Source organism: Rhineura floridana, chromosome 17 (genome assembly GCF_030035675.1).
Source record: "Rhineura floridana isolate rRhiFlo1 chromosome 17, rRhiFlo1.hap2, whole genome shotgun sequence".
NCBI lineage: Eukaryota > Metazoa > Chordata > Lepidosauria > Squamata > Rhineuridae > Rhineura > Rhineura floridana.
This window is the reverse complement of record NC_084496.1, coordinates 16,067,888-16,094,726: the sequence shown is the minus strand read 5'-3', so window position 1 is coordinate 16,094,726 and position 26,839 is coordinate 16,067,888. Positions and strand designations below refer to the sequence as shown.

At 41.7% G+C, this 26,839-nt stretch overlaps 1 protein-coding gene across 2 annotated transcripts in view; it reads right to left on the bottom strand.

Annotated features, from left to right (window-relative positions):
- Window positions 1-26,839, bottom strand: part of LMTK2 (lemur tyrosine kinase 2) — a 68,665-nt gene that overhangs the window by 27,671 nt on the left and 14,155 nt on the right. Inside the window, exons 2-6 of one of the 2 annotated variants that reach the window (XM_061599179.1) lie at window positions 16,762-16,886; window positions 13,674-13,818; window positions 11,709-11,782; window positions 10,507-10,625; window positions 9,761-9,848 (exon numbers count right to left, since the gene is read on the bottom strand). In XM_061599179.1, the coding sequence (XP_061455163.1) occupies window positions 9,761-9,848; window positions 10,507-10,625; window positions 11,709-11,782; window positions 13,674-13,818; window positions 16,762-16,886 (551 nt within the window). Of the gene's footprint in view, window positions 1-9,760; window positions 9,849-10,506; window positions 10,626-11,708; window positions 11,783-13,673; window positions 13,819-14,113; window positions 14,314-16,761; window positions 16,887-26,839 lie in introns of those variants that run through there. The other variant, XM_061599180.1, reaches the window with a different exon arrangement.

Here is a 26,839-nt window from a genome sequence, read left to right as displayed (position 1 = left end):
GTATCATGCCATCAAGTGGCCTGTAGCGCCACCTAATGTCTGAAGGTAGAAGAGTCAAGTCCTGGGCTGCTTCTTCCAGTCTTCCTCAGGTCATTCCAGACGAGGCTGAAGGAAGACCTCTTGACAACAGTCACATGGAGAGCATATGAAACAACAAAAGAAATAGACCACTGCACAAACAAAGGAGCAGCTGCAGCCCAGAATATATACAACAGGGTCTTGTCTCAGGAAAACATGATACCTGGGAAAACCACCTTTCAGATAAGACCAATGGTCGGTCCAATGGTCCATTTTCCCCAGGTAGCATGCCATCGAGTAAGATGTACCAAAACAACCCTAGTAGGGAGGGACCACTCTGCTGCCTAAATATGAGCTACTACTTGTTGCAGAACACACCTCCCAAATGAGGCGTCAGCACAGACATAACTGTCTATCTTATAGTTTAATGAATTAGTCTAGGGTCAACCATACTGCAGCTCTGCAAATGTCCGCGAGAGGTGCATTCATTGCAAATGCAGTCATGGTGGCTGCGGATCTAGTAGAATGCACCGTGATACTGCAAGGCACTGGAAGCTTAAGAGACTTGTAGGCCAAAGTAATGCAGGCACGTAGCCAGCAAGATAAAGTGGACTTTGAGACTTTTTTCCCCCTAGAGTTCTTTGGTGAAAAGATACAAAACTAGGATTCAGTTAGTTGAATGTCCTGGGTACAAATGAAATACACCTTAAGGGCTCTGTGGACATCTAAGGAATGCCAGACTTTCTCCTTTAAATAGACAGGACTGGGACAAAACAATGGCAGTACAATGTCCTGGTTACAGTGAAATACTGAACTTACTTTAGGTCCAAAGGATGGGCCAACACGTAAAACAACAGAGTCCTTATAGAGATGGCGGGCTAAAGACAGTGCTCCCAACTCTGACACTTGTCCAGCTGAGGTGATGGCCATTAGAATATAAAAATTGAATAAAACAAAATAAATAAAATAAATAAAAAAGAGCCTTAAAAGAAAGGACTTGCAAGGGCACCATTCTGAGTGGCTCAAAGAAGGATTGCTGCAGTGCTTGCAGCACCTTCTGGAGGCTCCAAGATGGAAAGCCATGAGACACTGCTGGGAAGAACAAAGCAGCACCTTTCAGAAAGAGCTTAACCAGAGAATGAGACCCAATGGAAACCTGTGAAGGATTTGCTGATAGAATTGAAGAAATAGCCGATGCCTGGCGATGCAGGGTGTTGGGCCTGAGTCCCATCTTCAAGCCCTTACGGAGGAACTACAGAACCTTGTTGCAAGGTGGCTCTGGAAGGCCAGAGACCAATGGGAACAATACCAGTTGGAAAAAGCAGGTCGGACCCTGAGAGAGAAGATCTGGCCTTTTTGGTAGCCTCAAGAATCCACGACTGAGAGAGACAGAAGATCCGAGAACCACAGGCAACATGGCCAATATGGGGCAAGGCAAACTATTTGAGCATGTTCACGCCAAAGCTTCCTCAGAGTGCAGACCAGCAGAGGCACTGGTGGGAACGCATATAGAAGACCAGCCATGGCTTGAAGAGCGCATCTATTGATTCAGACTTTGTCTCTAGGTATCTTGAGAAGAAGCTTGGAAGCTGAGTGTTGTGGCTCGAGGCAAATAGATCCACTGTCAGGGGGACAAAGCGCTGTTGAAGGAGGAGAAACACAGCCGGATGGAGTTTTCACTCCATGGAGTCACCTGTTGCCTGCTAAGCCAGTCTGCAGTGATGTTCAGGATCCTGCTGAGGTGTTCTGCCCTCAGAGACTGCAGGTGGCACTCAGCCCAATTGTAGATTAATGTGGCCTCTGCCTGAAGGACACAATACCTGGTGCCTCCTTGCAGATTCAAATGCGATTTTACACAGGTGTTTTCTGTGAGGATCAGGACATGGGTTAGCTGAAATATTGGCTGGAAGTGAAGCAGGGCCAGATGGACTGCCCTCTATTCCAGCCCGTTTATGCTGTGGCCTCTCTCCAATGTGGACTAAGTGCCTTGAGTGAAGCGGCAGTTGAAGTGTGCCCCCCAGCCGAGAAGACTGGCATCTGTTGTGATCAAAGTCCTATCTGACTCCTGGAATGGTGACCCCTTCTGGAGATTCCGAGTTGACGACCACCACTGGAAGGAAGACTGCAGTGAGAAGGGAAGATGAAGTTCCCAGTGTGTGGAATTGGCATTATCCAACTGAAAAGACAATAAGGCTCACTGGAGCTATCAAGTGTGATGACGATCACAAGGAACAATATGAACGATTGACACAAACATGCCCAGAGCTTTTGCAAGCAACATGACATCAGCTGCTTTGCTGTACATAAGAAGGTGTACCATGTCTTTTATCGCTGCAATTCACTCCAGGGATAGGAAGACTGTGGCTTGAGTTGTGTCCAGAATAGCTCCCAAGTGTGGAAGCTGCTGCGTGGGGGAGAGACTACTCTTTTCAAGGTTGACCAAAACCATGTGGTCCCTCAGGGCTGTGAGAGTAAGATGCACATGCGTCACTGCCTGGTTCACAGAGTCTGCCCGGACCAGAAGAACATCTAGATGCAGATGGGATACCCTGGAGGGTAACCATCATCTTTGTAAACACTCTCAGGGCCGATAAGAGACCGAACAGGGCCCGGTATTGACAACGGTACTGGCCAAACGTGAACCTCAGAAATTGTCTGTGGGCTACACAAATAGGAACATGGTGATAAGCCTCTGTCAAATCAACAGAGACCCCAGAATATTCCCCTCCTGTACAGCCACTCTGATCGAGGCTAGAGACTCCATTTCGAAGCGACAATACCTTACAAACCTGTTTACGAATTTGAGGTCTACAATGGCTTTCCAGGAGAGATCTCTCTTGGGATCTGCAAACAGAATTGAATAAACCCCTATGATGCATTTGATATGTGGCACTGGTTTTATAACTGCTATATCCAGAAGATACCATATGGCTTCCTCGATCATCATACATCTCTCCGGAGACAGCCATTGGCTATCAGATCCCTTACCCAAGAGTTCATAGGTATGCGTTGCCAAGTCTTGGCAAAGTGATCTGCCTTCAACCGGAATGGCGTCAATATTGGCAATGTTGGTGACCTGCTCTTCCAGAGGAGGAAGAGGAGGGACCTGACCTGCCCTGGTGCCATGGAAGCATTACGTGGACCAGGATCCCCTGGAGGGCCAAAAGTTGCGGTCCCTTACTCCGAAACACATTCCTCGAAATGGCTGAAAAGAGTGGTATGGAACAAGCCTTCTAAATGGTCTCCAATCCTCCTTTTTATTTGTGGCTAAAACAGGCTTCCGCTTGTCTTTAGGATCCACCAAGACAGACCTGAGAGCCTCTTCTCCAAAGAGTATGGTGTCTGTAGATGAATGTCAGCTTCAGGGCTGGGGGCTGGGCAGTAACGAAGCGCCCAACAGTTAGCTGGGCAATAAATCAGTCAAGGCCAGGCAGATAACGGAGGCCAGCTGGCAGAAGGCTTGACAAACTAACCAGTAGCAGTGTCCAAGAGTGTTGTCCAGGTAGGGAAGCAGAGTTCAGAAAGCCAGGGGTCCAGTCCGAAGGTCTAGAGGCTAGCAACGGCGTTACACGTGAGGGGTCACAACCGACGATGGTCAGCAGTCTGCTGCAGGCACGAACTGCCTTTTATAACAGACTCCCTAAGCCAGGTGCCCGTGATTAGTCTCCCAGCTGCTCCGAGCTGCTTGTTCTTAAACGACCCGGCCTCCTCCTTTGTTGCTGTGCTACTCGCTGGCGTCTCCTTTCTGCAGGGGGGAGGGGAGCCTCCTGTTCATGCCCAGAATCCGATTGAGGGGCTTCAGCCACGTCCTGGACATTTTCCAACTGGGGAAGAGCCAGAGTTGTGTCCTCAGGGGTTCCACTAGTTCCTTCTCCTGGGTCTGCCAACTCTGCCTCTTCCTCTTCCTCCGAGTCCTCTGAAGGGGCCATGACAATGGAGCAGTAGAGAGATTGACTAGGACTGTGGTATCAACATCCCAATGACGGAGCCAGAGCATTCTCCTTGCTACCACCCCCGCAGAAGTAGCATGAGCCGCAAACTGTGTCACATCCAGGGTGGCATCAACTACAAAAGCTGCCAACTTATGAAGCTTCAACAGGGTTCTTCTTAGCTTGACAGGATCCAGATTGGGATTGTCCAATAGCTCAATGAGCCACATCATGGAAGCTCTGGTGAATATGGACACAGTGCAAGGCTCTGATAGAATAGGCAGTTGCATCATGGTTTTTCTGATGTGCAAAACTGAGTCTCCGTTTAGACAGGTCCTTAAGCTGGGAGTCCCCTTCTTCTGGAAGGAACGATTTGGTTACTAAACTGGAAATTGGCTTGTCAACAGCCGGGATCTTCAAACAATTCATCACATCTGTGTCCAAGGAACAGTATTTATTAGCCAAGGCTGAGACTCTTCTAGCTTATAGAGGTTGAGCCTATTCTTCCTTTGCCAACTTGTCTAGAGAGTCAGGAATGGGAAGCCGACGTGGGAGTCTTCAGCATCTTGGCACCCTTAACTGGAGGAGGAGGAGGTTCAGATGGAGCTTACTGAAAGCCTACGGTGTCCGGTGTCCTGTGAAACAGCAGCAAGAAATCAGCTGGCTCAAGGAAGCAGCAAGAGGAATCCTCTTCCACTTCAGACTCGCTACTCCATTCATCCTCCTCACGCTCTGGCAATATGGGTGCATCTGCTGGGTCTGTCTCGTCTCCTCGAGCTCTGCCTCTGGAGATGTCGAACAGATTTGGAAATAGCGCCCGAGTTTCCTCTGAACAACGGTGAGCAGCAGAGGAAACAGCAGAGGTTCTGGTGTGAGTTGTCGGAGGAGGTTGAACATAGGAATGTGGAGAAGGTTAACGAGCAGCTCTACTGGGGGTTGGGCTTGTGGAAAGGAGCCCAGCAGCACATCCTTCAGCTAAGAAACAAACCCAGAGTCAACTGCAGGCCTAGCAAGGGAACTTGTGCAAGAGGCAGAGTGCCTAGTTGTGGAGTGGCAGATGCCAAAGGGCACCTGTTGTGCGGGTGCTGCGATTAACGTGTCTAACAGACAAACCGGAGTGGAAACTGACCCCAATATGCAGTGTTAGGGACCTGAACCCTGGGCTCAACAACGGGCTGACTGGAAGAAGAAGGAGGCAGGAGGGCCTGGCAAAGCAGGTGCCAATTGCTATTCAGGAAAACCATCAAAGTCCCCATCTGATTATATTGATGGACAGTGAAAAAGCACTGCTAAGTTCTCTTGACCTGTAACAGGTACTTCCAAATGTGACCCCTCCTCAGCACTGATGACAGTAGTGGATGACGCTTCCAGAGAGCTAGGAGCAGTCACATACTGTGCCCGCCTGGCAGTCAGCTGAGTGGAAGCATACTTGGGCTTAGCAGTAGCTTTGGAGTGGTGTTTGGAGACCCTGCACTTTGATGGCTTGGATCTCAGTCCTGAACAAGATTTGTGTAAAGGCCTTGTGGTATCAGTCAGTTACTTTTGAGGTGGGACTGCCTAATACTGCCGCCACCACCTCAACAGCACCACTAGCTGCCGCTAGCTCTGAGGCCTGTCTCGCTGCAGCAAACTGCAGGTGAAAGGACAGGGCGTCTGTTGACGCTGCAGCAAAGACCCCAAGTCACAGCTGTGAGCTCCAGGCAAAAAAACAGCTCTCCAGGAGGGATGGGGTCCCAGAGTTGCAGCCATGAGCTCTGGGCGAGGCCTCTGTGGTCTAGGATCGAAGCTCAGAGCTGTGGCCACAAGCTCTAGGCGAGAAGAGCTCCAAGGCCGCAGCAGTGAGCCCCGCAAGAGAGGGAGCTAGCTGTCACTTGTAACCGAACTGCTAGCTGCCAGGGCTGCCGTCGCAAGCCCCAAGTGGAAGGGAGGGGAGAAGAAAGGGGAAAGTCCCCAGCGGAGCTGCCGCTGCAAGCCCCAAGTGGAAGGGGGGAGAAAGGGGGGGGAAACCAGCAAAGTCCCACTAAAATAGGGAGGAAACAATCAAGGAACTCCCCTAGCAAAGTAACACAAAAACACACCCTTCCACATGACACTATATCTCACAGAAAGACTCACACTGACAGAGGTTAGCAGAGCTAAGAAGGTAATGAAATGCCTGTGGACGAAAGCAGGAATGAATTGAGGAGGACCAGAAGGAGAAGCCTGGATCTTGGCTTTTCTGCATTCCTGCCTTCAGACACTAGGCAGCGCTACAGCCACTTGATGGCATGCTACCTGGGGAAAATAGTTCATTCTAAGGTACAGAAAAATGACTGCCCCAACATTGCTACTGGCTGATGTGAAGTTTCTATGATGCCTCCAGAACAGGCCACAACCAGAGGACATATCCTGGCATGTAAACTGAAAAGGTAATTGATGTGAACTGTTAGTTTTAAACCCTCCCTCCAGTCTTTTTTAAAGGACAAAACAAGCTTCCCCTTGTCCATATATGAACTACCCACATCTGGAATTCAGTACAGTTCAAAAACGTCTTCCAGCACAGGCAGGATTCAAGGTAAATAGAGTGTTCTGAAGGAGAAGAGGTACACATCAGCTGGTGGACTGCCACCTTTATATTCTCATTTGGTTGCAAAGGTTCCCGACAAGCTACTTTCTGCAGAAGCAAATCCAGCTGACCGGCAAGCCAGCCTTGCAATATAAATATTACATCCATTTTATTATTCTTTGTTTCTCATTCATCATTCTATCAACAAGGAATTCTGTGCGCTGACAAAAGATTGACCACACAGAGCTGGGTAACATATTACTGTTAATAAGTCTATTTTTATCCTTGTACAACCTTAGGAAGATAGGCAATGATACACCATTAGTTAATTATAGATTAAGAAGACTGCCACAGACATGCCATGTAAGTTACTACACAATCATTTGAGATAAGAGGAAACTAAGGCACTATTGCTTTTTTTAAAGAAAAAACAGCAGCTATACTTTATGAAGGGCTAGGAGAAGCTCATGAACATTTTACACTCTCGGGTGGCAAACCTTTGATGCTCCAGATGTTGCTGAACTACAATTCCCATCATCCCCAGCAAGCATGGCCCATGGGCAGGAATGATGGGAGTTGTGGTTCGGCAACATCTGGAGTGCCAAAGGTTTGCCACATCTGCGTGGCCTGTTCTATCAGATGTCACAGTTCTACCAAGGTACTGTGTATCAATTCTGTTTTACATCATTGGCGACACCACCAGGCAAGATGCAGAGGTTTTTAGGTAGAGACCTGCCTCTTCCAAACGCGATCATCCTTGTTTTGATTAAGCATGTAGGTAAAAGTACAGGTACAGACAGTTATGAAGAAAGCAAATGAAGATCAGCCCTAAGCAAGAACTTTTGCGTAATAGCACTGGTTGTCTAGGAAAATTATTTTAATAAAAATATTTGTACACCACAATATCATAAAAAGCATCAAAGCAGTTTACAATAGTTATAATATAATAAAAACATCACAAAATACATACTAGCTAATTATTATGGAAAATATTTTTCTCAATTGTCTGCATAAGCCTGGTGGCCAAGAAAACTTTCCAACAAAGGTTTGAAGGCACCAGCTGAATTCTCCAGCAGCGCAGGCTTAGTTTTGTGCTGATGTCAAATGAGCCTCCCCAACTTGGGGGACAACCAGCAACACTCCTATATATGATCTCAGTGAGAAAAAAGCCACTGCCATTGTGCAGCCTTTCTCAACCAGTGTGCCTCCAGATGCTGTTGGACCGCAACTCCCATCAACCTCAGCCAGCATTGCCAATGGTCAGGAAAGATGGCAATTGTGGTCCAACAACATCTGGAGGCACACTGGTTGGGAAAGGCTGCTTAGAGGTTTATAACTGCCACTAGACACAATTTCCACTGCCTGTTAAGTGCCAAAGTATGGGGGGGGGGAATGAACATCCACTTGTACTGGTCAGAAAAAGTACTTGCTGTCTGATACCTATTAAAGTTGCACAGTGTAAGTGTGGCTATAACTGCATATGTTAATAAGGCTATGTATTACGGCGCGCAATTAACACCAATGTCACATCCCACTCCTCTTCTCACTTACAAAACTTACACATATCTCACATACTTGTAAGTAGCAATGTGTTTTTGCAGCTGTTGCCCTGCACATTATTCTATTTCAAAGATAAGCTCTGGTTTGATTGAAGCAGACTGTAGCAACAGGATTTTAATTTATATGCCCATCATTTAAAAGCAGTTAAGTTTGTGCCAACCAGTTCCTTTGCTGAAAAGCTTACAGCAGTACCTATAATAGAAATGAGTTCTATCCTGGCAAGAAAAATCCTTGCCTGCATTACACTTCACAGAATCATGAAACTATGAAAACTTTCATATGCAAAAGCATATTGGAAACGTATTAAATACATCAGAAGCAGGACTGAATGTAGGTACAAACAGATCTAAAAGTAGCCAAGTAATTTAAGGTTCTCACAGGAAAAAGGTCTGTCCTCCCCTCCTCCCCCAAAGGCCAGGAAATGGAATTAAAAACTGATTAGCACTGTACACCTCTTAGGGACACCAGAAACCTACTGCAAAATAAGTGTAAACTTAAGCCAGATTCATAGCCCATCTAGTTCAGTAAGATTTTGAAAGAAAACTTGTTACAGGAGCACTAGACAACCAGAAATCCTTAAAAAGTTTGTTATAGTAAACACATGTAAACTACACACAATTGTGAAGCCTGTGTTTTAAAAAAATTAACTAACCTGGAATGCTAGAAGTAGTCAAGCCAGGAAATGCAAATAGTCACATTTACTGTGAAAGCTGATTGTAATAGTGGAACCCATTTGTGTTAATGTGTAAAACAAAAACACCACAGCTGATGAGGAAATTTGTGTTAGAACAAATTCCTTCTCCTTACCCTCTGAGCAGTGTCTAGCTTAATTTGAACTGGGATGGTTGGCCAGATATCTGACTTTTTCTACAGAACCTATTTTTATTTATTATTTTATTTATTAGATTTATATCCCATCCTTCCTTCCAGTAGGAGCCCAGGGCGACATGAACTCCAAGTAGACTACACTGATTCACATTAAGCCCTGGACAAATCTCCAGGTCAACCTTCTTCAACCTGATGCCATCTGAATGTTTTGGATTACAGTTCCCATCAGCCACAGCCAGTGTGCCCAAAAGGGCAGAAATGATGGCAACTGGAAACCAAAACATCCAGGTTGGGGAAGGCTGCTCCATATCATCTAGCATTCTTGTCAACCAATCCTATGGCTGCATGTTTTCTTCCTTTAACCTTCCCACTCTCCAAAAAAGAAAGTTAATCCTAAGAAAGCAACGTTGAAGAGCTCCTCCCTCAAACCCACAATATTCTCAGGGAAGTAGATATACAAGTTTCTGACGTGTTACTGAAGGGCCTCTCCATCAGCTCTGCTGAAAGACTAACTTCATCAATCTCCTGTGGAGAGGGTGTGAGATCAGACTGCAGGGCTTCTCCACCAGCTCTGCTGAAACACCAGCAAGTTTTGGCTCCCTCTTCTCATTGACATCTTTCAATTCCAACCTGGTCATTACAAGAACTTTGTAACCCAGAAATGCAACCCAGAGATTGATTTTCTCCTCCTCTCACTCTCCATTTGTGTCATGTCTTTTAGTTTGTAAGTCTGAGGACAGGGACTGTCTTGTTACTGACATTTGTAAGCTGTTCTAGTGGCTTTTGTTTTTTTAAGAGTGGGATAAAAATGCTTTAAAAAAATAAGTAATAACCAGTAAATGTCAAGCTCTGCTATTACAATAAAATGGGATTTACTCACCAAGTCACAAAATTCAAATACTAAAAGATAGGGAATGGCTTCCACACATTGCCCTGTACACTGGAGGACATTTGGATGCTGAAGAACTCTGAAAGGAAAGGAAACAAAGAGATGCTTTTAGGTCAGGAAAACTTCCATTTCCTTCAAGGTTCACGAGCTAGTCAGTCAAGGCATCTCCAACAGTACACTTCATTTTCAATGGACAAGGGATTGCTGCAAGTGATGTCACCCCCAAGGCTGGAAGGAAGGAAGAGAACCATGAGCATGGGAGGCAGCATGGCAGAGTACACCAGCTGCTCCACATGGACTGAAAAGACCAGAGTTCAGATCTTTGCTCAAGCTATAAAAGCTTGCTGAATAGCCTCTCAGCCTAACTTCATCCTCCCAAACAAGCTTTTGAGAGGGGCTCCACCATGAATAAGACTGTCAATGGTCATTGTGAGAGATATGAAAATTATTATTATTAACTGAATTTATATCCTGTCCTTCCTCCTGAAGGAACCCAAGGCAGCAAACAAAAAGAAAAAACATATTAAAACAGTTAAAAACATTCCAAAGCACAATTCCAATGAAAAATATTCTAATACATAGTAAAAATGTTATGAAACACAGTTAAAATATTCTAAAGCACAGCTAAAAGGCATTTATTACATGATAAACCAAGGAGTGCATTGCTGTTTCTCAAGATGAACCTTCAGTATACACTCCTACTTTGCACTGCTACAAGGAATTGAGATTCTACTTACAAATAAGGCTCTCCATGCCTCAAAAAACATTCTTGCTCCTTGGGACTGGCACTCGCTTTCAGTTCCTTTACAACTACTCTTGCCACACTGGAGCCTGTGTAAACCTCCCCAAGCAAAACCTAAAACACAATCACCAAGTCTCAGGTTACACTCTGAAAACAAGGAGGTAACAAGTAAAATAACTACAATGTATGTCAAGAAGGAGCCAGAAGCTGGCTTATACAAAGTTAAATCATTGGTCTGTCAAGCCTGCGATGACCTATCCTGGCTTGCAGCAACTATAAGGCCTTAGCTCTTCTATCAGAGATTATTTAACAGGAAATGGGCAACGGTTGAAAGTGGAGCTTTATGCATTCAGAGCATGGGCACCACACCAAGCTGTTACGGGGAATGGCAAACCTCCTTGTACCTCCCAGATTGCTATCCTTTTATTGATTAAGCAGAATAGAAGACAGCTGCACACAAATCTCCAATTTCCTGTAATAAACTGGTACATTGTGTGCTCATACACAATGTGGCAGGAGGAGGAGGAACAGGGCTCTTATTTCTCACAAGGTTCCCATCATGCATGGGTGTCGGGCCCATGACGATGCCTCAACATCTTTAATTCATTCTCTATGCTGCCCCACCACAGAAATTGGCAGATTTTACATTCCCCCAGCTAGCAGCAAAATGTCAAGCTCCCAGAATAGAACAGCACTGGGCTTTAAGACAAGATTCAGAATAGTAGGGCACCTCAGGGCTTTCCACAACCTCTATCAAACCCAGAGAAAAAAACAACAAGCGTGGGTAAAGGTAAACACTCTCACACTTCTGGCAAAAAAAAAAAAATCCTGCTAACTGATGGAAGGGTGGGATACATTTTCAGTATAAAAAACTGTAAATACCCTACAGCTCTAAGTGAAAGCTTCTGCATTTTAAGCACTCAAAACAATTTTGAAGAGCTGAAGGGAAGCAGTAATATGTTTATTGCTGCTGCAAACACATTCTTTTAGCATTAAGAGTTTGAGAAATAATGTTGCACCAGTTTCCATCAAAATCTCCATTTTGAAATTCAAATACCAATAGTAAAAATTACCCCCTTAAGCTGCTTACTGATAAGATGGCAAGCTCACACTTCACAATTTATTCAAGAGCTGTTTTTATTTCATTGTGGCATCAGAAGGTTAACTTGAGTATTACAGTATTCAAGACAGTCTTACCTTTCCAAACCAGCCATTTCCAATTTCTTGAATATAGCTGAGATTCTGTCGGGCAACTTGGGATTTCAATCCTTCTGTTATGCAAAATGAGAGGATACATAAAAAGTGGCCACACTCTTATATTTTGATTACTGAATTAACTAATTCTGTATAAAAAAGCATAATAGTTCATTACAGTAATACAGAGGCATATTTAATTACAGAAAACAAACTGATTTGCACAGTGCTTTTCTTGAATTTTTTCTTTCCATTTTTCTGTACGACCTTGCATGTAGCACCATCCACAACAGTACTATTTACCCAAGCACTTCAAAACATTCTCTTAACAACTATATAAGGCAGTTCTGAAGTTCATTAAAAAATCTGGAGTAAAAAAAATCTGCTTCTTCCTCTATACCAGTGATTCTCAAACGGTGCACCCAGGCACACTGGTGCGCCCTAAGAGGTGGCTAGGTGTGCCTCAAATATTATGAAAGTATATTTTAAAAATGAGAAGAAACCCATTTGTATAGGGTAAGTAATAGTTTTCTATAGTTTAAGTTATTTTTATTCATAGTTTAAAATATATTAGTATATTTTTAATTTTGTACACGAAGTGCGGCAGAAATTTTTTGTTTTACAGTGCACCGCAAACCAAAAAAGTTTGAGCACCACTGCTCTATACACTGAGCGTGAATAGCGAACAGACATTGGTTATGGCCAGGATTCTTACCTTTTCAGCTTGTGTCAAGTGAACTCTCTCCCTACTCTCCATCCACTTTCTATGGTTAGGGCCTTATGGTACAGGTTTACAAAGGCTACCCATTTAGATAACTATGTAGATAAACAAATCCTTGTCACCCACCACTACCACCCTGTGCTTCTGTATATATTTCAAGGTGGCACACTCAAAATGGGATGGAGAACCAAATTCTCTACAAAGGAGAAGCCAGCAGACACCCACAGGTCATGTCCACCTTTTTTCAAAGAAGTTGGTTTCATCTGACTTCAACAGGGAACCATTCACACTGTGTCAATTACATCTCAACCCCATGCCTATTAAATTCTACCCAGTTCAATGAGTTTTATTCTCAAGCGGGCATAAACACTAAGGCTCAGCAATTTAAAATTATTTTTTCTTGTCAAGTCATCCATTTATGCTAACAAGCGCCCATGATTACAAGAAGGCACCACGCATACACACATTTGCCTGCTATAAAGTTCCTGTAATTTAGTTGTGTAAAGTCATCTGAAGCTATGTTACCTAGAATACCAACAAGTCAATTCCCATCTGGAAAAGGAATACAAGGTACAGCCCCACACAAGCTCAGTTTTAAAAAAAAAAAATAGCCACAAACTCAACTAAAATAGCATTTGACTAAGCATACAAGACAGATTTGAACTCAATACAATCGTACAAAATGAACAAACTGCACTGTGAACTACAATACAGCTTATTCTGAAATGTGGATTTAACACTTTCCGAAACGTTTAATGGCTAAGATCTAAGAGACTGCACAGCATCCCAGGACAATCATTTAGTGTAAAGTGGATAAGAAAAGAGCATGAGAGCTATTTTAAGGCTAAGACACACACATTGGTTTCTTCACTGGTTATAATAATGCTTTATGATGAATGCTGGTGTTAACCAGGGCAGATAGTCAACTCCATGAGATTTGATACTGGAAGCAATGGCAATGGTCAGTTACACAGCACTATTCTAATAAAGCATAATAGTTAATAAACTGTGAGCTGTGCAAGTCTTGCCTCAGCCAGGAAATCTAAGTAGCCTTAGGCAAGCCACACTTCCTCAGCCTCATGAGGATTGCTTACAAAATATTTGAGGATAAAAGGATCCCCCTGGAAATACATACATTCTGCTTTGGCACTGCTAATCATACTGCAATGAGGCTTCAGTCACAAGACCAAGCATCAAAGATGAGTCTTTGGAGGGCAGCAGGGCTCTCAGGTGGGGGAACATCTTACCTGTAGGAAGCTGAAACTGTGATGGAGCTGGTAAAGAAACGGTGGGAACTGTAAGTGTGAACACTTCTGCTGGAGATTGAACTGATGGGGTGTCTTCGGCGGGTGGTGTAAAGTCTATTTCTTCATCAAAATTATCTTCAAATTCCTACAAAAGTAATTAGGTCAGCAGAACAAGATGAACTTGCCTGATTCAGAAACTCAAACCAGCAGAGTATTTACACAAAGTGCCTGGTGTGACCCATAACACTTGTTTGAAACAAGGTAACGAATCATAAAAGCATAGAATAGTAGAGTTTATAAGGCCATCAAGATCAACCCCCTGCTTAATGCAGGAATCCATGTTAAACCATGCCCGACAGATGGCTGTCCAGCTGCCCCTTGAATGCCTCCAGTGTTGTAGAGCCCACCACCTCCCTAGGAAATTGCTTCCATTGTCGTACCATTCTAACAGGACATTTTTCCTGACGTTCAGCTGAAATCTGGCTTCCTGTAACTTGAGACCATTTTTCCATATCCTGCATTCTGAGATGATCAAGAAGAGATCCTGGCCCTCCTCTGTGTGACAACCGTTCAAGTACTTGAAGAATGCTATCATAGCTCAGTCTTCTCTTCTCAAGTTATCGGACACCTGTAGGCCCTATTACAAAAGCTGCAGCTGTGTGTTTAAGAACAAACATTATCCCTTCTGAAAAAAAGTTAAGTATACTGCAGCAATGCTTAATTTTAGCAGAGCATGTTACTGTATTAATGGAAGCTTAATTTTGTTCTTTGCACAGCATTTCATTAAGCTCACTATCACTTTACATATTAGTATGTGCCTACATATGGACACTGAGGGGCACCTGAGTGAGATTGCCTCCAAATGGTTGTGAATGCCCCCAGGCTGCATTTCTGGTAGGCCCAGGCTAGTCTTTCTTTCCCTAACCAACAAAAGGAGCCAATAGGTAGGATGACTCTGGAGATGTTGCTCCAAGTCTGTCTTTCCCAGGGTCCTCTAATCACCCAGATTCCTGGACCCACTGGGTAACAAAACTCCTTTTGGCAGCAAACAAACACTGTCCATTTATCATAAAAAGTATTTGAAGAAAAGGGATACCAGGCTCTGAAGACACAGTCTTAGATCCCAGTTTCTCCCCCGCCCTAACAACCATTTCCAGCAGCAAAGTGACAGCCCTTTTTTGCTGTGAAAAAGATCATTAGCTCCCATGGAAGTGTCACAGGTCACTAGTTTTTCTTATTTTAATTTGAAAGGAGAAAAAGCTGAGAAAAATTAAATCAGTTTTTTTTAAAAAAATCATGAAGATATAAAATACAGCTCAACATAGCATGAAATACATATACATCAAAGTTTATCAGAAGTAAAGGTTTATTCACACACTATGCTGCACAAGTGATAACAGCTGAAAATTCTTTGAAATAATCATAAATTCAGGTTGGTTAGTTGCATGAACTTAACAGTATAACTGCACATAATCTCTCATAGATTGTGTGAGATTCAACAGGGATAAGTGTAAAGTTCTACACCTAGGAAAAAGTAACCAAAGGCACAGTTATAATATGGGGGATACTTGGCTCAGCAATATTACATGCCAGAAGGATCTTGGGATTGTTGTTAATCACAAGCTGAATATGAGCCAACAGTGCAATGTAGCTGCAAAAAAGGCAAATGCTATTTTAGGCTGCATTAACATAATATAGTTTGCAAATTGTGTGAAGTATTAGTTCCCCTCTATTCAACACTGGGTAGGCTTCATCTTGAATACTGTGTCTAGTTCTGGACACCTCACTTTAAGAAGGATGCACTTTAAGAAGGATGCATTCAAGACGCAGGTGGACAGCCACCTGTTGAGTATGCTTTTTTAATTTGGATTCCTGCTTTAAGCAGAGGGTTGACTAATGGCCTTATAGGCCCATTCCAACTCTATGGTTGTATGATTCTATATTTTTATAAATAAATAATAAAAACAGAATTCCAGAACTAGTCACATTTGTCTTTTTTAGCTTAAGATTTTTTAAGCTTAGATTTTGGCTGGATCCTGCTCAGATTCTTCCTCGAAAACCTATGTGGATTTTCTGTGTACGTTTTACATTAGTATCCCTCTTTAAGGGAAAAAAGTTACCCATCAGAATATTCCTCCTGTTGTTCCATGTGTATATAACAGATTCTCTAGTCTAGATTCTCTCCCACACAGGAAGTGTAATCTTTCACTGTGATTTAGCTATTTTAATGTGGCTGGAAGGGAAGGACAATACCAAGGGGTCCTTTGAAGCTCAGCACTCAAGCTCTGTTCAGCTAGAAAACTCCCAGAATAGTATCCGGTTTGTCTCATTCTTTACATTCCAAACCCCCAAAGTCAATCCGTACCTTGAAACTTCCATCCTCTGGCTACGTATCTGACCTCATAGATTTCTTATTTGAAATAGGTATTATTACGAAGATGTCCCAGATAATCTCCCACATATTACAGGGACTGTTTTCTTAATTGAATCCCAGTGACTCTTGTGCTGATGTTTTTTGTAAAAAAATTAAATAAAATAAGGCAACTTCTTCAAAGTAAAGGGGGACATGTTTCATCTGACCATTTCAGTATTTTTTTAACTTAATGTTTACAAGGCCAGGTCCCCAGCTTAGAAAAACAGAGCAAATTACATGCTGATTTAGAGTGCTACGTATCTATGTGCAGTTTCAATCGCTGTTGTTTTAAAGTTTGACTCTCAGCACAGGTTGGCAAGACCCCCCCCCCCAAAAAAAGTTCCCCTATTTATTTGAATGCTCCCAAGCAAGCAGAAGTACCAGGGAAGTTACTTTAATATACGTAAATCCATCCTCAGTCTGCCCACCCTTAATTGCTTTGAAAATATGTAAGTGCAAGGAGGCAAATCACCAAACAGAATAAGCTGCTCAGGAAGCATTTCCAATTACAACATTAGGTAATTTAAGCAAGCTGGACAACCACCTTAAGATGGCAGCTCCAACTCCACTAATTTTGACTAACCAGAGTGACGTTTAGTATGAGAGAGAGAATATATGTCATTGTTACCAGATTACTATAGCAAACTGATACAAATAATAATCTCCTGTACTCACTTTGAAGTCTATCTCTTGATCTTTACAACAGGATACACAGTTCACAAGCAGTACTACCAAGATTACAAAACTACAAGCAGAAAGAATCACCAATGAGAAGGGAGCTTCAGTAGTGGCCGCTTCCCCTAGAAAAAAAATGGTTGAAATAAATATGGCTTCATACACATACAGCCAACTCACGCTAACTTCAGGAAACAAATTTCAGAAAGCCTATTTACTTCTGCAGCCTATTTACTTCTTGCTTGGTTTTATTATGTATAAGAGTTACATTATTTTACTTTTTTTATATTTCACACTTGTACAATTTTGTATAGACTGTCTATGACTATAATAAAAATAATCAATCTATCTGTAGTAAAGCTCAGCATTGTTGGCATTTCTGGCATTATGTTTTTGTGACAAAGCCAGCAGCTGTATTTAACTAAGTTATACTCAGAGTAGACCTATTGAGATTAATGAACCTAAGTTAGTAATGTTCACTAACTTCAATGGGTCTAATTCTGAGTAGGACTTGTATTGGATGCAACCCACTGAAAATAAGCTATCATTTTTCTTCCACTTTTTTGTTCACAGTATTTCTTTAATATTTTTTTAAACATTCATATAATTAAAGAACATAAATACAAGAGTACAACTAAGCCCCACATCTCACACGACATAGATATTATCAGTAAACAGCCAAATACTGGAATATGATGGCAGGTGAAGCCCAAGAACTATTGGACTACACTTACCCAAACGACCACATATGATTTGGTAGTAACCCTTGGCATCGAGAGCTATGAGAAGCTGATGGTACTACATTGCCTGATAACATGAGTAAATAATGGATACCACATTTCCGAAATAACACCCTTCTTTTAACCCCATGATGTACCCCATTAGATGCTGTGAGTTTCTCTGCTAACACAAAGGGTATGTTGTAATGCTAATAACGGGCAATTTCAAGACATGCTGCCACTAACAAGAAGATGACATCTTTATGAATAAAATTCTGGCTGCCACTTTTTAAAGGGTTGGTCAGATAACCTCAAATTACTTTTCTGGCTTCTAGCAAAACTTGCTCATCTTAACTAAGAATTGGTACCTAGACGTCCTTGTTTTAATTTCCGCCCCTTCTCCCTTTTGTAGCGCATCTATTCTCTTATAAACCAAAAATGCCTGTGTGTGAGGAGTGTGTGTGCACAAGAGTGAGAGTGTGCAGTGCCCCGAAAAACACCTTAAATATTATTTATCATCCAACACTGCATTCTCCTCCAGAAACAAATTACCAAATGTGAAGGCTTACGAGTACCCAGCACAGGCTTTTAGACAATCAATGTTGTCATTTTGTCATCAACTTTTTATGCACACATGTGAGAGTTAATATGCTAATATGCACTTGCAATTCATATCTCTATGGTTCATCATTAAATGTTGACATCAAATGTTGACTTCCTTATTTGCTGGGTATAAATACATGCTAAGCACATTCACTCCCATCTTTTCTTGTGGCAGAAGGAGCTAATCTGCAATTAAATCTTTTATTGATTAATTGATGAATGCAGTGCAATTAAAGCTTGAAGTTGTTCTATGTCAAATTAAGTTCTGAGTGTACAAACAAAGGTAAAACATTATTATATTACTGGCATTTTTATCCAACTCTTCAGCAAAAAAGGCTCCCAGGGCAGCTTACAAGTTTCCATAACAAGACAGTTGCTGCCCTCAGGCAGTCTAAGAGACACAGCACAAAAGGAAAAGGGACTGGGAAGGAATAGGAAAAAAGTAAGCTCAGGCACTAATTCTTAGTTAACCAATACTTAAGATACTCAACCACCAAAGCAACCACCAAGTCTTTGTTTCAAATGATAACATTAGTCTCAACTTGTTTTTATCAGATTTGGCATGGGAACCAACAGTAAGTGTGACACCATCATGGTATGATATGCACATTATTATTATTATTATTATTATTTATTAAATTTATACCCCGCCTTATGGCCAAAAGGCCCTCAAGGCGGCTTACAAAAACACAAACATACCAGAAATAGTTTTATTTGTTGAAAGTTATCCTGGCTTTACATAAATACAAATGAGGGATGTAAATATTTTAAAAGTTCAGTCAGTTTTTAGAAAGATCCTGCAATTGTTCTAAACTTCAAGTTGCAGTGAAGTCTCAATGTATGCAGCAACTAATTTGAGGAAGTTGTTATGTATATCTACAGCTTTTAAAAGAAGTCAACTAGGGAAGGGAGGCACAGAGAACAGAATGTCATTTTTAATGCAAGATGTGTTAATCCAGCTAGAGAAGAGTCACATTAAGTTACAACAGGCACATTCAAAGACAAAAGCCCCCAAGATTTTGCTGAACAGTAAAATATGGGAAGTGAAATGACAGAGTTGCCATTCTAAGAGAAAGACTAAACAGAAAATCTTTAAATTTCATTTCATTTTAAGACATGTTTGCCTGAAGGAACTACATGGAGACACGCTTACACATCATTTGAATTTAAAGCAATGTGTACATGAACATTTCTAAACCTGATCATGTAACAAGGTATTTAAGAGGAGAGGCACAGATGCCCACAAAAGCAGGGAAAATACTGACCACACAGAAAAATTCCTATATTTAAAGATGATTCCTAAAGAGAGGTGTGTCAAAACCAAATTCCTTAAATAAAGTCTTATTGAAAAAGAACCTGTGTTCCATTCTACAGAGTAGTGATGAGGAACGTGTGGACCTCTAAATGTAATTGGAATCCAGTTCCCATCAGCTGTAGGTAGTGTGGCCAATAGTCACAGATGATGGGAATTGTACTACAGCAACATCTGGAGGGCTACAAGTTCTTCATTCCTGTCTTAGCTTATTATTAAAATAGGATCTCATATTTTCAAATATTTCAGTGCACTCTTTCAACATACATAGGCTTCTCCTATGGCAGTGATTCCCAACCTGGGGGGCTGCGAAGAAATCCAGAGGGGCCACGAACAGTAAAGAAATGAAGTATTTATTAATTTTTTTAAAAAAGTTTTAACTCCCTGGACACTGTCTGTTTCCCACTGCCACTGCAGATGACACCTCCCCCTTGCTCCAAATGAGAGGGGAGGACTTTTGCTGAAATGCCAGAGTGTCTTTCAGGAGCACCAAGGGCAGGCATCTGCCTATAAAATATATGGCAGATGTCAAAGGAGGCTGAGGGTGGAGATATCAGGAAGAAGAGGGGATTACTATCAACGACTCCCGTCTCCTCACACTACCATTGCTGACAACGCCCTTACTCAGAACGAGAGGAGAGGGCTTTTTGTGAAGCAAAAAGAAGCAAGGCTGCAAAGAAAGGCTGCTTTCCCCCTTCCTTCCTGGCAGCCAGCCTGGGGGGAGGGGGATCATGAAAATTTTTGAGCTTATAAAGGGGGCCCCATACTTATAAAGGTTAGGAACCACTGTCTATGGTAATGTTTGCCAAATTAATAATCTATTTTATTTTATATTAAACAAAATTATGAATTTGCTCTGGGCAAAGACTTGACAATATTTGCTAAAAAAAAACCTCAGGCTCAGAAGATGGCCAATATCTTTCATTGCTGGAAGATGCTGAAAAATGCAAAAAGTTCTCTAGGAATAAGAAATACAATTGAAAGGATATAAGTATGTACTCCTTGCTCATCCAGTCATTTCTGCTTAAACGTCTTCAATGCATATGTGGTCTATCAACAAGACAGGCATTTGCAAAATATTCACACTTCAATTACTAATACTTAAACACCATCTGCTATGAAATACCTCTCTTTATGCAAGTTCATGTCAATAGGGCATTATGCCAACACTAAGAACCACAGGAATATCCAGCAAAAGGATAAATGTAGCTGAAGTGAGCGTTGATCAATTGTGTGGATATTCCATAGTTTGGATACTTTCATTTCATACAAACTGCATATTTCAGTATTGCGTAAGTGTCCTGAATAAAGCAATAGACTTACAAGTTTTATTGCACAGTTTTCCAGAGACAGTTATTGCAATCCATGAAAAAGCAATCAATTTTTTAAAGGACACTGCAGAAATGAAACTCATTGCACATAATGGGGAAGGATGCTCAGCGCTCTGCACACCAACAAACTGATAAACTTGTTTTTTCAAAGAAAAGGTTTTGGTCTATGTAGTAAGAAATATTTTTAAGTAATAAAGAGGGAGACAAAAACAATGAAAAATAATGCTAGGATCCAAGCTAACACATGAACTAACAGTTCAGAAGATCCTACTCTTGTGAAAATTACAGTGCTGCTTTTCATTGAGACAGAAGTGGCGAAAGTTTTGTAGATTTCCAATTTAAAACATCCTTGATTTTAACACAAGCTTATGAAAGCAATAGCTGTGTCACAAGTCACTTAATGGAAAATGAGGCAAAAAAATGAAAGAGCTCTGATATAATTAAACTATGTTGGTGATTAATTGCCAGAGAAGTTATAAGCATCTTTTGTCACTGAAATTCCCTCCAGCCCTGTATTTCTGTCTACCAATGCACTATAACTAACAAGTGTTCTATGCTCCAAAGAGTCAAAGCAACTCCCCAGATCATTTACAGGGTGCTTGCTTTGTAAGAAATGTATGTGTGAAAGGCTGCTAATTTTTATTTTTTTGAGACTTGAATCCATCTGGGCATTCATGCATGTAACTTTTTAAACACAAGATGTTAATACTTATAAAAAAGTACCAACTTTAGACTAAAATATATGGTCATGAAGAGAGACCATTGTACACAGTGGAGCCTTCAACATTTGGATTGTATATCTTTGCCTGAAACATGCATTTTGCAATTTGATTTAACAGAAGAGGGAACTCACGTCACCCCTTCACCATCACAAGTCCATGACTGACAGGAAATAATGTGCAACTCATATTTACATCCCTGCTCTTCCACCCAGGGGTGGAAAGCTGTTCATATATGGTTCCCAGGTTCCTAACCAGGCACTTTACAAGGTGGAATCTGCTTAGTTTCAACAACAGCATCCTGCCATGAGTCTTCAGACCGTTCTGTGGGCCACTAGTTCAGTAAGAACAAGATAAACCATACAATGCCCAAAAAACTAGAAGCAAATGTAGCCACCTAACCCTTGTTTGGTATTTTAAAAATATGTGTGAAACAGGAATAGTTTTGTGGTCCTATTTCTTAGCAAAGATATAAATGCAATCAGCGGGATGAGAATCAACCAGTCCACCCTCTCCCTCAGACACAAATAATTACAAACACAATCTTCTTAAGTAAAAGATAAATAATGCTGACTCGCAACCTTTCCTTTGTTCAGAAAACATAGGCTCTAGCTTAGATGGAAAAATAGAAGTCTCAGTCCATGATAATGGATGCTGGCTTATACAGAGTCAGACCACTGGTCCATCTAGCGCAGTACTGTCTATGGTGAATGGCAGCGGCTCTCCAAGGTTTCAGACAGGGGTCTATCCTAACCCTGCTTGGAGATGCCAGGAATTGAACCCGAGACCTCTTGCTTGCAAAAACAGGTGGTCTACCACTACGCCACAGCCCTTTCTCACAGTGGCCTTCCCACAGCCCATCAATTCACTGATAATGAAATGGACTGCCTTCAAGTCAATCCTGACTTATAGGCGACCCTATGAATAGGGTTTTCATGGTAAGCAGTATTCAGAGGAGGTTTACCATTGCCTTCCTCTAAGGCTGAGAGGCAGTCACTGGCCCAAGGTTACCCAATGAGCTTTATGGCTGTGTGGGGATTCGAACCCTGGTCTCCCAGGTCGTAGTCCAACACCTTAACCACTACATCACAATGGCTCTCTCATCAATTTATTAACAGTGCAATAAATACCTTTTATTTCAGTGGGGATTACTCCCAGGTAAGTAGGTAGAAGATCGCAGCCTAGCAGTATCATTCCCTTGACATCTTCAGTCAATCAAACCTGCACACTCTTATTTGCATGTTAGATTCTCTAAGTTGTCACCCTAGCAAGTATGCCCCAATATCTTAAAAAACAGCACCATCTACTGCAAATACAGCTGAAGGCATACTGTATTGTCCGTTTTTACAGTCTGAGCTTCAATAGCATGAACCTCCCAAAACACACAAGTCCGCTCAACCTAACAAACAGGCTTGTCAACAGAGTCAGGTTGCTAAGCAATATCAGCTGCTTCTTTGATTACAGTAAAATATTCTCTCATATATTGTTGTACATTACATTAGGGTTGCTCTGATACAAGGCTATATTGCAACACTTATTTCCTAAAGGGGCTCAATTTAGAGGCTTCTATACATAATATAGCCCAGTCAGTAAAGGAATATCAAAGGTGTTTCTCTTCATTTGTTGTAAAGTACACTAGTTTTAAACTCCACAGTCCCAAGCTGTCCAGGACCAGGATATGTCAAGAATTGTTTACTCTCATATAAACCTGGCTTAGCTGTTAAGATCAGAGGCCTAAATGCATTCCCCCATCTTCTGAGAGGAGATGGGTGAGCACCTGGGATAGAGCTTTTTCAGTGGTGGTATGAGCATTGCTCCTTACCAAAGCACCCATGTTGTGTGATTACATCTGGCAATGGAGGTGTCCTTTTACACCAGGGGTTACCAAGCTCTTTGGGCCCAAAGGCAACTTCTATGCAGAGAAGTTAAACTACTGCCAATAACTACTTCACTACATCATGTAAAGATCAGCGATAACTAGTTTAAAAAGTTAGCTTATATAAAAGTCCTTAATGTCATGATCAAGTCACATTACACTAATGATACCCCTGTGAGTAAAGGAATGAACTAGGAAGACAATATGCTGAAAGAAAAAATGAGCTCTCTATACAGGTGTAATGTATGTCCACAATTGCATCTGCAGGGACAGCAGTTAACACAAATTATTCGTTATTTGAGATCCATTAGTATGAGTATACTGCTAGACAAGCAAAGCTAGAAATTAGACAAGCAAAGCTAGAACAAGGGAGGGAAGGATGTGCCACAATTAAGTCTCACCCACAGCCATGTCACTGGGCCTCTCTAACAAACAAAAGCATCACAGCTGTTAATTCCAACCTTATGCTAACACATTATTTAATAGATGGGTGTATTTGACTTGATAAGCCCTCCCTGCAACATTTGTACTAGCAACTAGATCTCTGATAGGAAAGAAAAAAGCTAAAATTCTAGCCCCACTTACCTGAGAGTAAGCCTCATTTAATTCAACAGGACTTATTTCTGAGCAGACATGGACAGGACTGTGCTGTAAGTTAGTTAATATATTAATACATAACATTGTTTCTCAGACTTAATGTACTTGCTTCTGAATTCTAAACTTATGAGAACATAAACATAAGGCTCTCAAAAGAGAAGGACATCTACTTGCACAATGACATTTCTCCATCTCTTCCTCATCCCTTCTCCAACCCTCCACTAAAGATTGTAGGTGTGAAGAGGGGGCTGCAGGTCGGAGGGCAAATCCATTAAACCAACATGTTTGTTCCACTGCAGGCAGATACCACTGGATTTCACCCTTTAATATTTATTATCTAACCATTCAAATGCTGAGGACTATTTCTGGAAAACACAATGAGCCTAGGTAACACATAGTATCATAGGAATCTCACATCACCTTCCAAAGCTGATTGTGTTCTTCATCAGGCCTTACATTTAGTTATTTTTGTACTGAAAACCTATGATGCCTTTCTTTCCCAACCTTGGTAATGAATGAAACACTTTAAATAGCTATCCTTAAAAATAGGAAAAAGTTTGCTAATTAAAGGCAGTGTGGAACAGTTCCAAAATAAAAGAATGATCATTCTCTTAAGTGAGCAAGAGAGACTTCAGGGTAATTCCGAGTTACTGAGAACACACATGAGCATAAAGTTCAGTCTAGGGATTTGTATGCAACGCTGAGAATTAATGGATCCAAGTAAGTCATGTCCATTAATTTCAATTAGTCCTACTTAGAATAGATTCATGTTGGATACAACACAGGATTTGTATTTTAATACAAGAGGCTTATCAACAGCCGCTTCCCTAGAAAACTCTGAAGAGGCATCAGGCTCTTTGCTAAACTGGAAAAGAGGGTGTGTAATTTTTTCTCTTTCACACCATCAACATGACGCAGAAGACTAATGTAAGTACAGCCTTGCAAAAGTAATCAGACCCCTGACCAATGCTCTCATATTACTGAATTACAAATGGTGCACTGTAATTTCATTCTGTATGATATTTTATTTTGAAACACTGAAACTTAAAATCAATTAATGTAAGATGACATTGGTTTTATGTTGGGAAATGTTTGTAAGAAACAAAAAACTGAAACACATTGTTTGCATAAGTATTCAACCCCCACACATTAATTTGTGGCAGAGCCACCTTTTGCTGCAATAACAGCTTTAAGTCTTTTGGAATGTACCAGCTTTGCACACAGTATCAGAGGGATTTTGGCCTACTCTTCTTGGCAGATTCGCTCCAGGTCGTTCAGGTTGGTTGGAAATCGCTTGTAGACAGCAGTTTTCAAAGAGTGCCACAGACTCTCAATGTGATCAAGATCAGGACTTTGACTGGGCCATTGTAGGACATTCATCTTTTTGTTCTTGAGCAACTCCAATGCCTTGTGCTTGGGATCCTTGCTCTGTTGAAAAGTGCATTTCCTCCCAAGCTTCAGTTTTTTAGTGGAATGAAAGGTTCTCTTGCAGTATTTCCCTGTATTTTCCTCCATCCATTCTTCCTTCAATTTTAACAAGATGCCCAGTCCTGATGAGAAGCATCCCCACAGTATGATGCTGTCACCACCATACTTCACTGTAGGGATGGTGGGGCATGGGCAGTATTAGCTTTGCGCCACACATAGTGCTTTGAGTTTTGGCCATAAAGCTCTATCTTGGTCTCATCTGACCACAAATTCTTTTCCCACATCACAGCTGGGGCACACTCATGTTTTCTGGCAAACTCCAGACGTGCTTTCAGATGGTACTTTTTGAGTAAAGGCTTCTTTCTTGCCACCCTCCCATACAGGCCAGTGTTACACAGAGCTCTTGATATGGTTGACTGGTACACCATTACTCCACTCCCACCCACTGAACTCTGTAGCTCCTTCAAAGTGATTGTTGGCCTCTCTGTAGTTTCTCTCACAAGTCTCATGGTTCGAGCACCAATTTTTGAGGGAAGACCTTTTCTTGTCAGTGCCTGGGTGGTGTGATGCAGCTTTCACTTCCGATTATTGATCCAACTGTGCTCACTGGTATATCCAAACACTTGGATAGTATTTTGTACCCTTTTCCTAATATATTCATTTGTATTATTTTATCTCTCACTTCTGTAGAATGCTCTTTTGTCTTCATTTTCCTTCAGATCAACAGCCTGACCAATGATCCTTCAACAGTGAGGGTTTTATCCAGACAACGCGACAGCAACTTTAATGGTTCCCAGGTGGAGGTCACTGGTAAGGTAACTGTGTCCGCGATAGGGCAATTTCTTTCATCTGTGTAAACTGGGAGCTTCCACAGCACAGGAGTTGAATACGTAGGCAAGCCACATGTTTCAGTTTTTTATGTTTCTTACAAACATTTCCCAACATAAAACTAATGTCACCTTACAATAATTGATTTTGAGTTTTAGTGTTTCAAAATAAAATATCATACAGAACAAAATTACAATGTACCATTTGTAATTCAGTAATATGAGAGCATTGGTCAGGGGTCTGATTACTTTTGCAAGGCACTGCATATGCAGGTAAGCAAGACTAAAAACTACTAACATTTGTGAATTTATTTGAAAGGTTGATTACAACCTGAGTTATCACCTGTTCTCACTTGACTTGGCCATGAAGCTCACTGGGTAACTTTGGGCCAGTCACTGCCTCTCAGTCTAACTTACCTCACAAGGTTGTTGAGAGGGTAAAATCAGGAGTGGGAGAACCATGTTTGTAGGCCACCTTGAGCTCCTTGGAGGAAAAGCAGGATATAAATGTAATAAATAAATAAATAAATAATGCAAACTCAGCAGAATATTGTTCTATACGCATAGAAATGAGGGGTTACATGCACTGAATATTATACCAGGCAATGTAGACGTTTGACACAGTCCAGAGACACAGAGGTTGCCAGATCAAAGTAACAAAGCAAT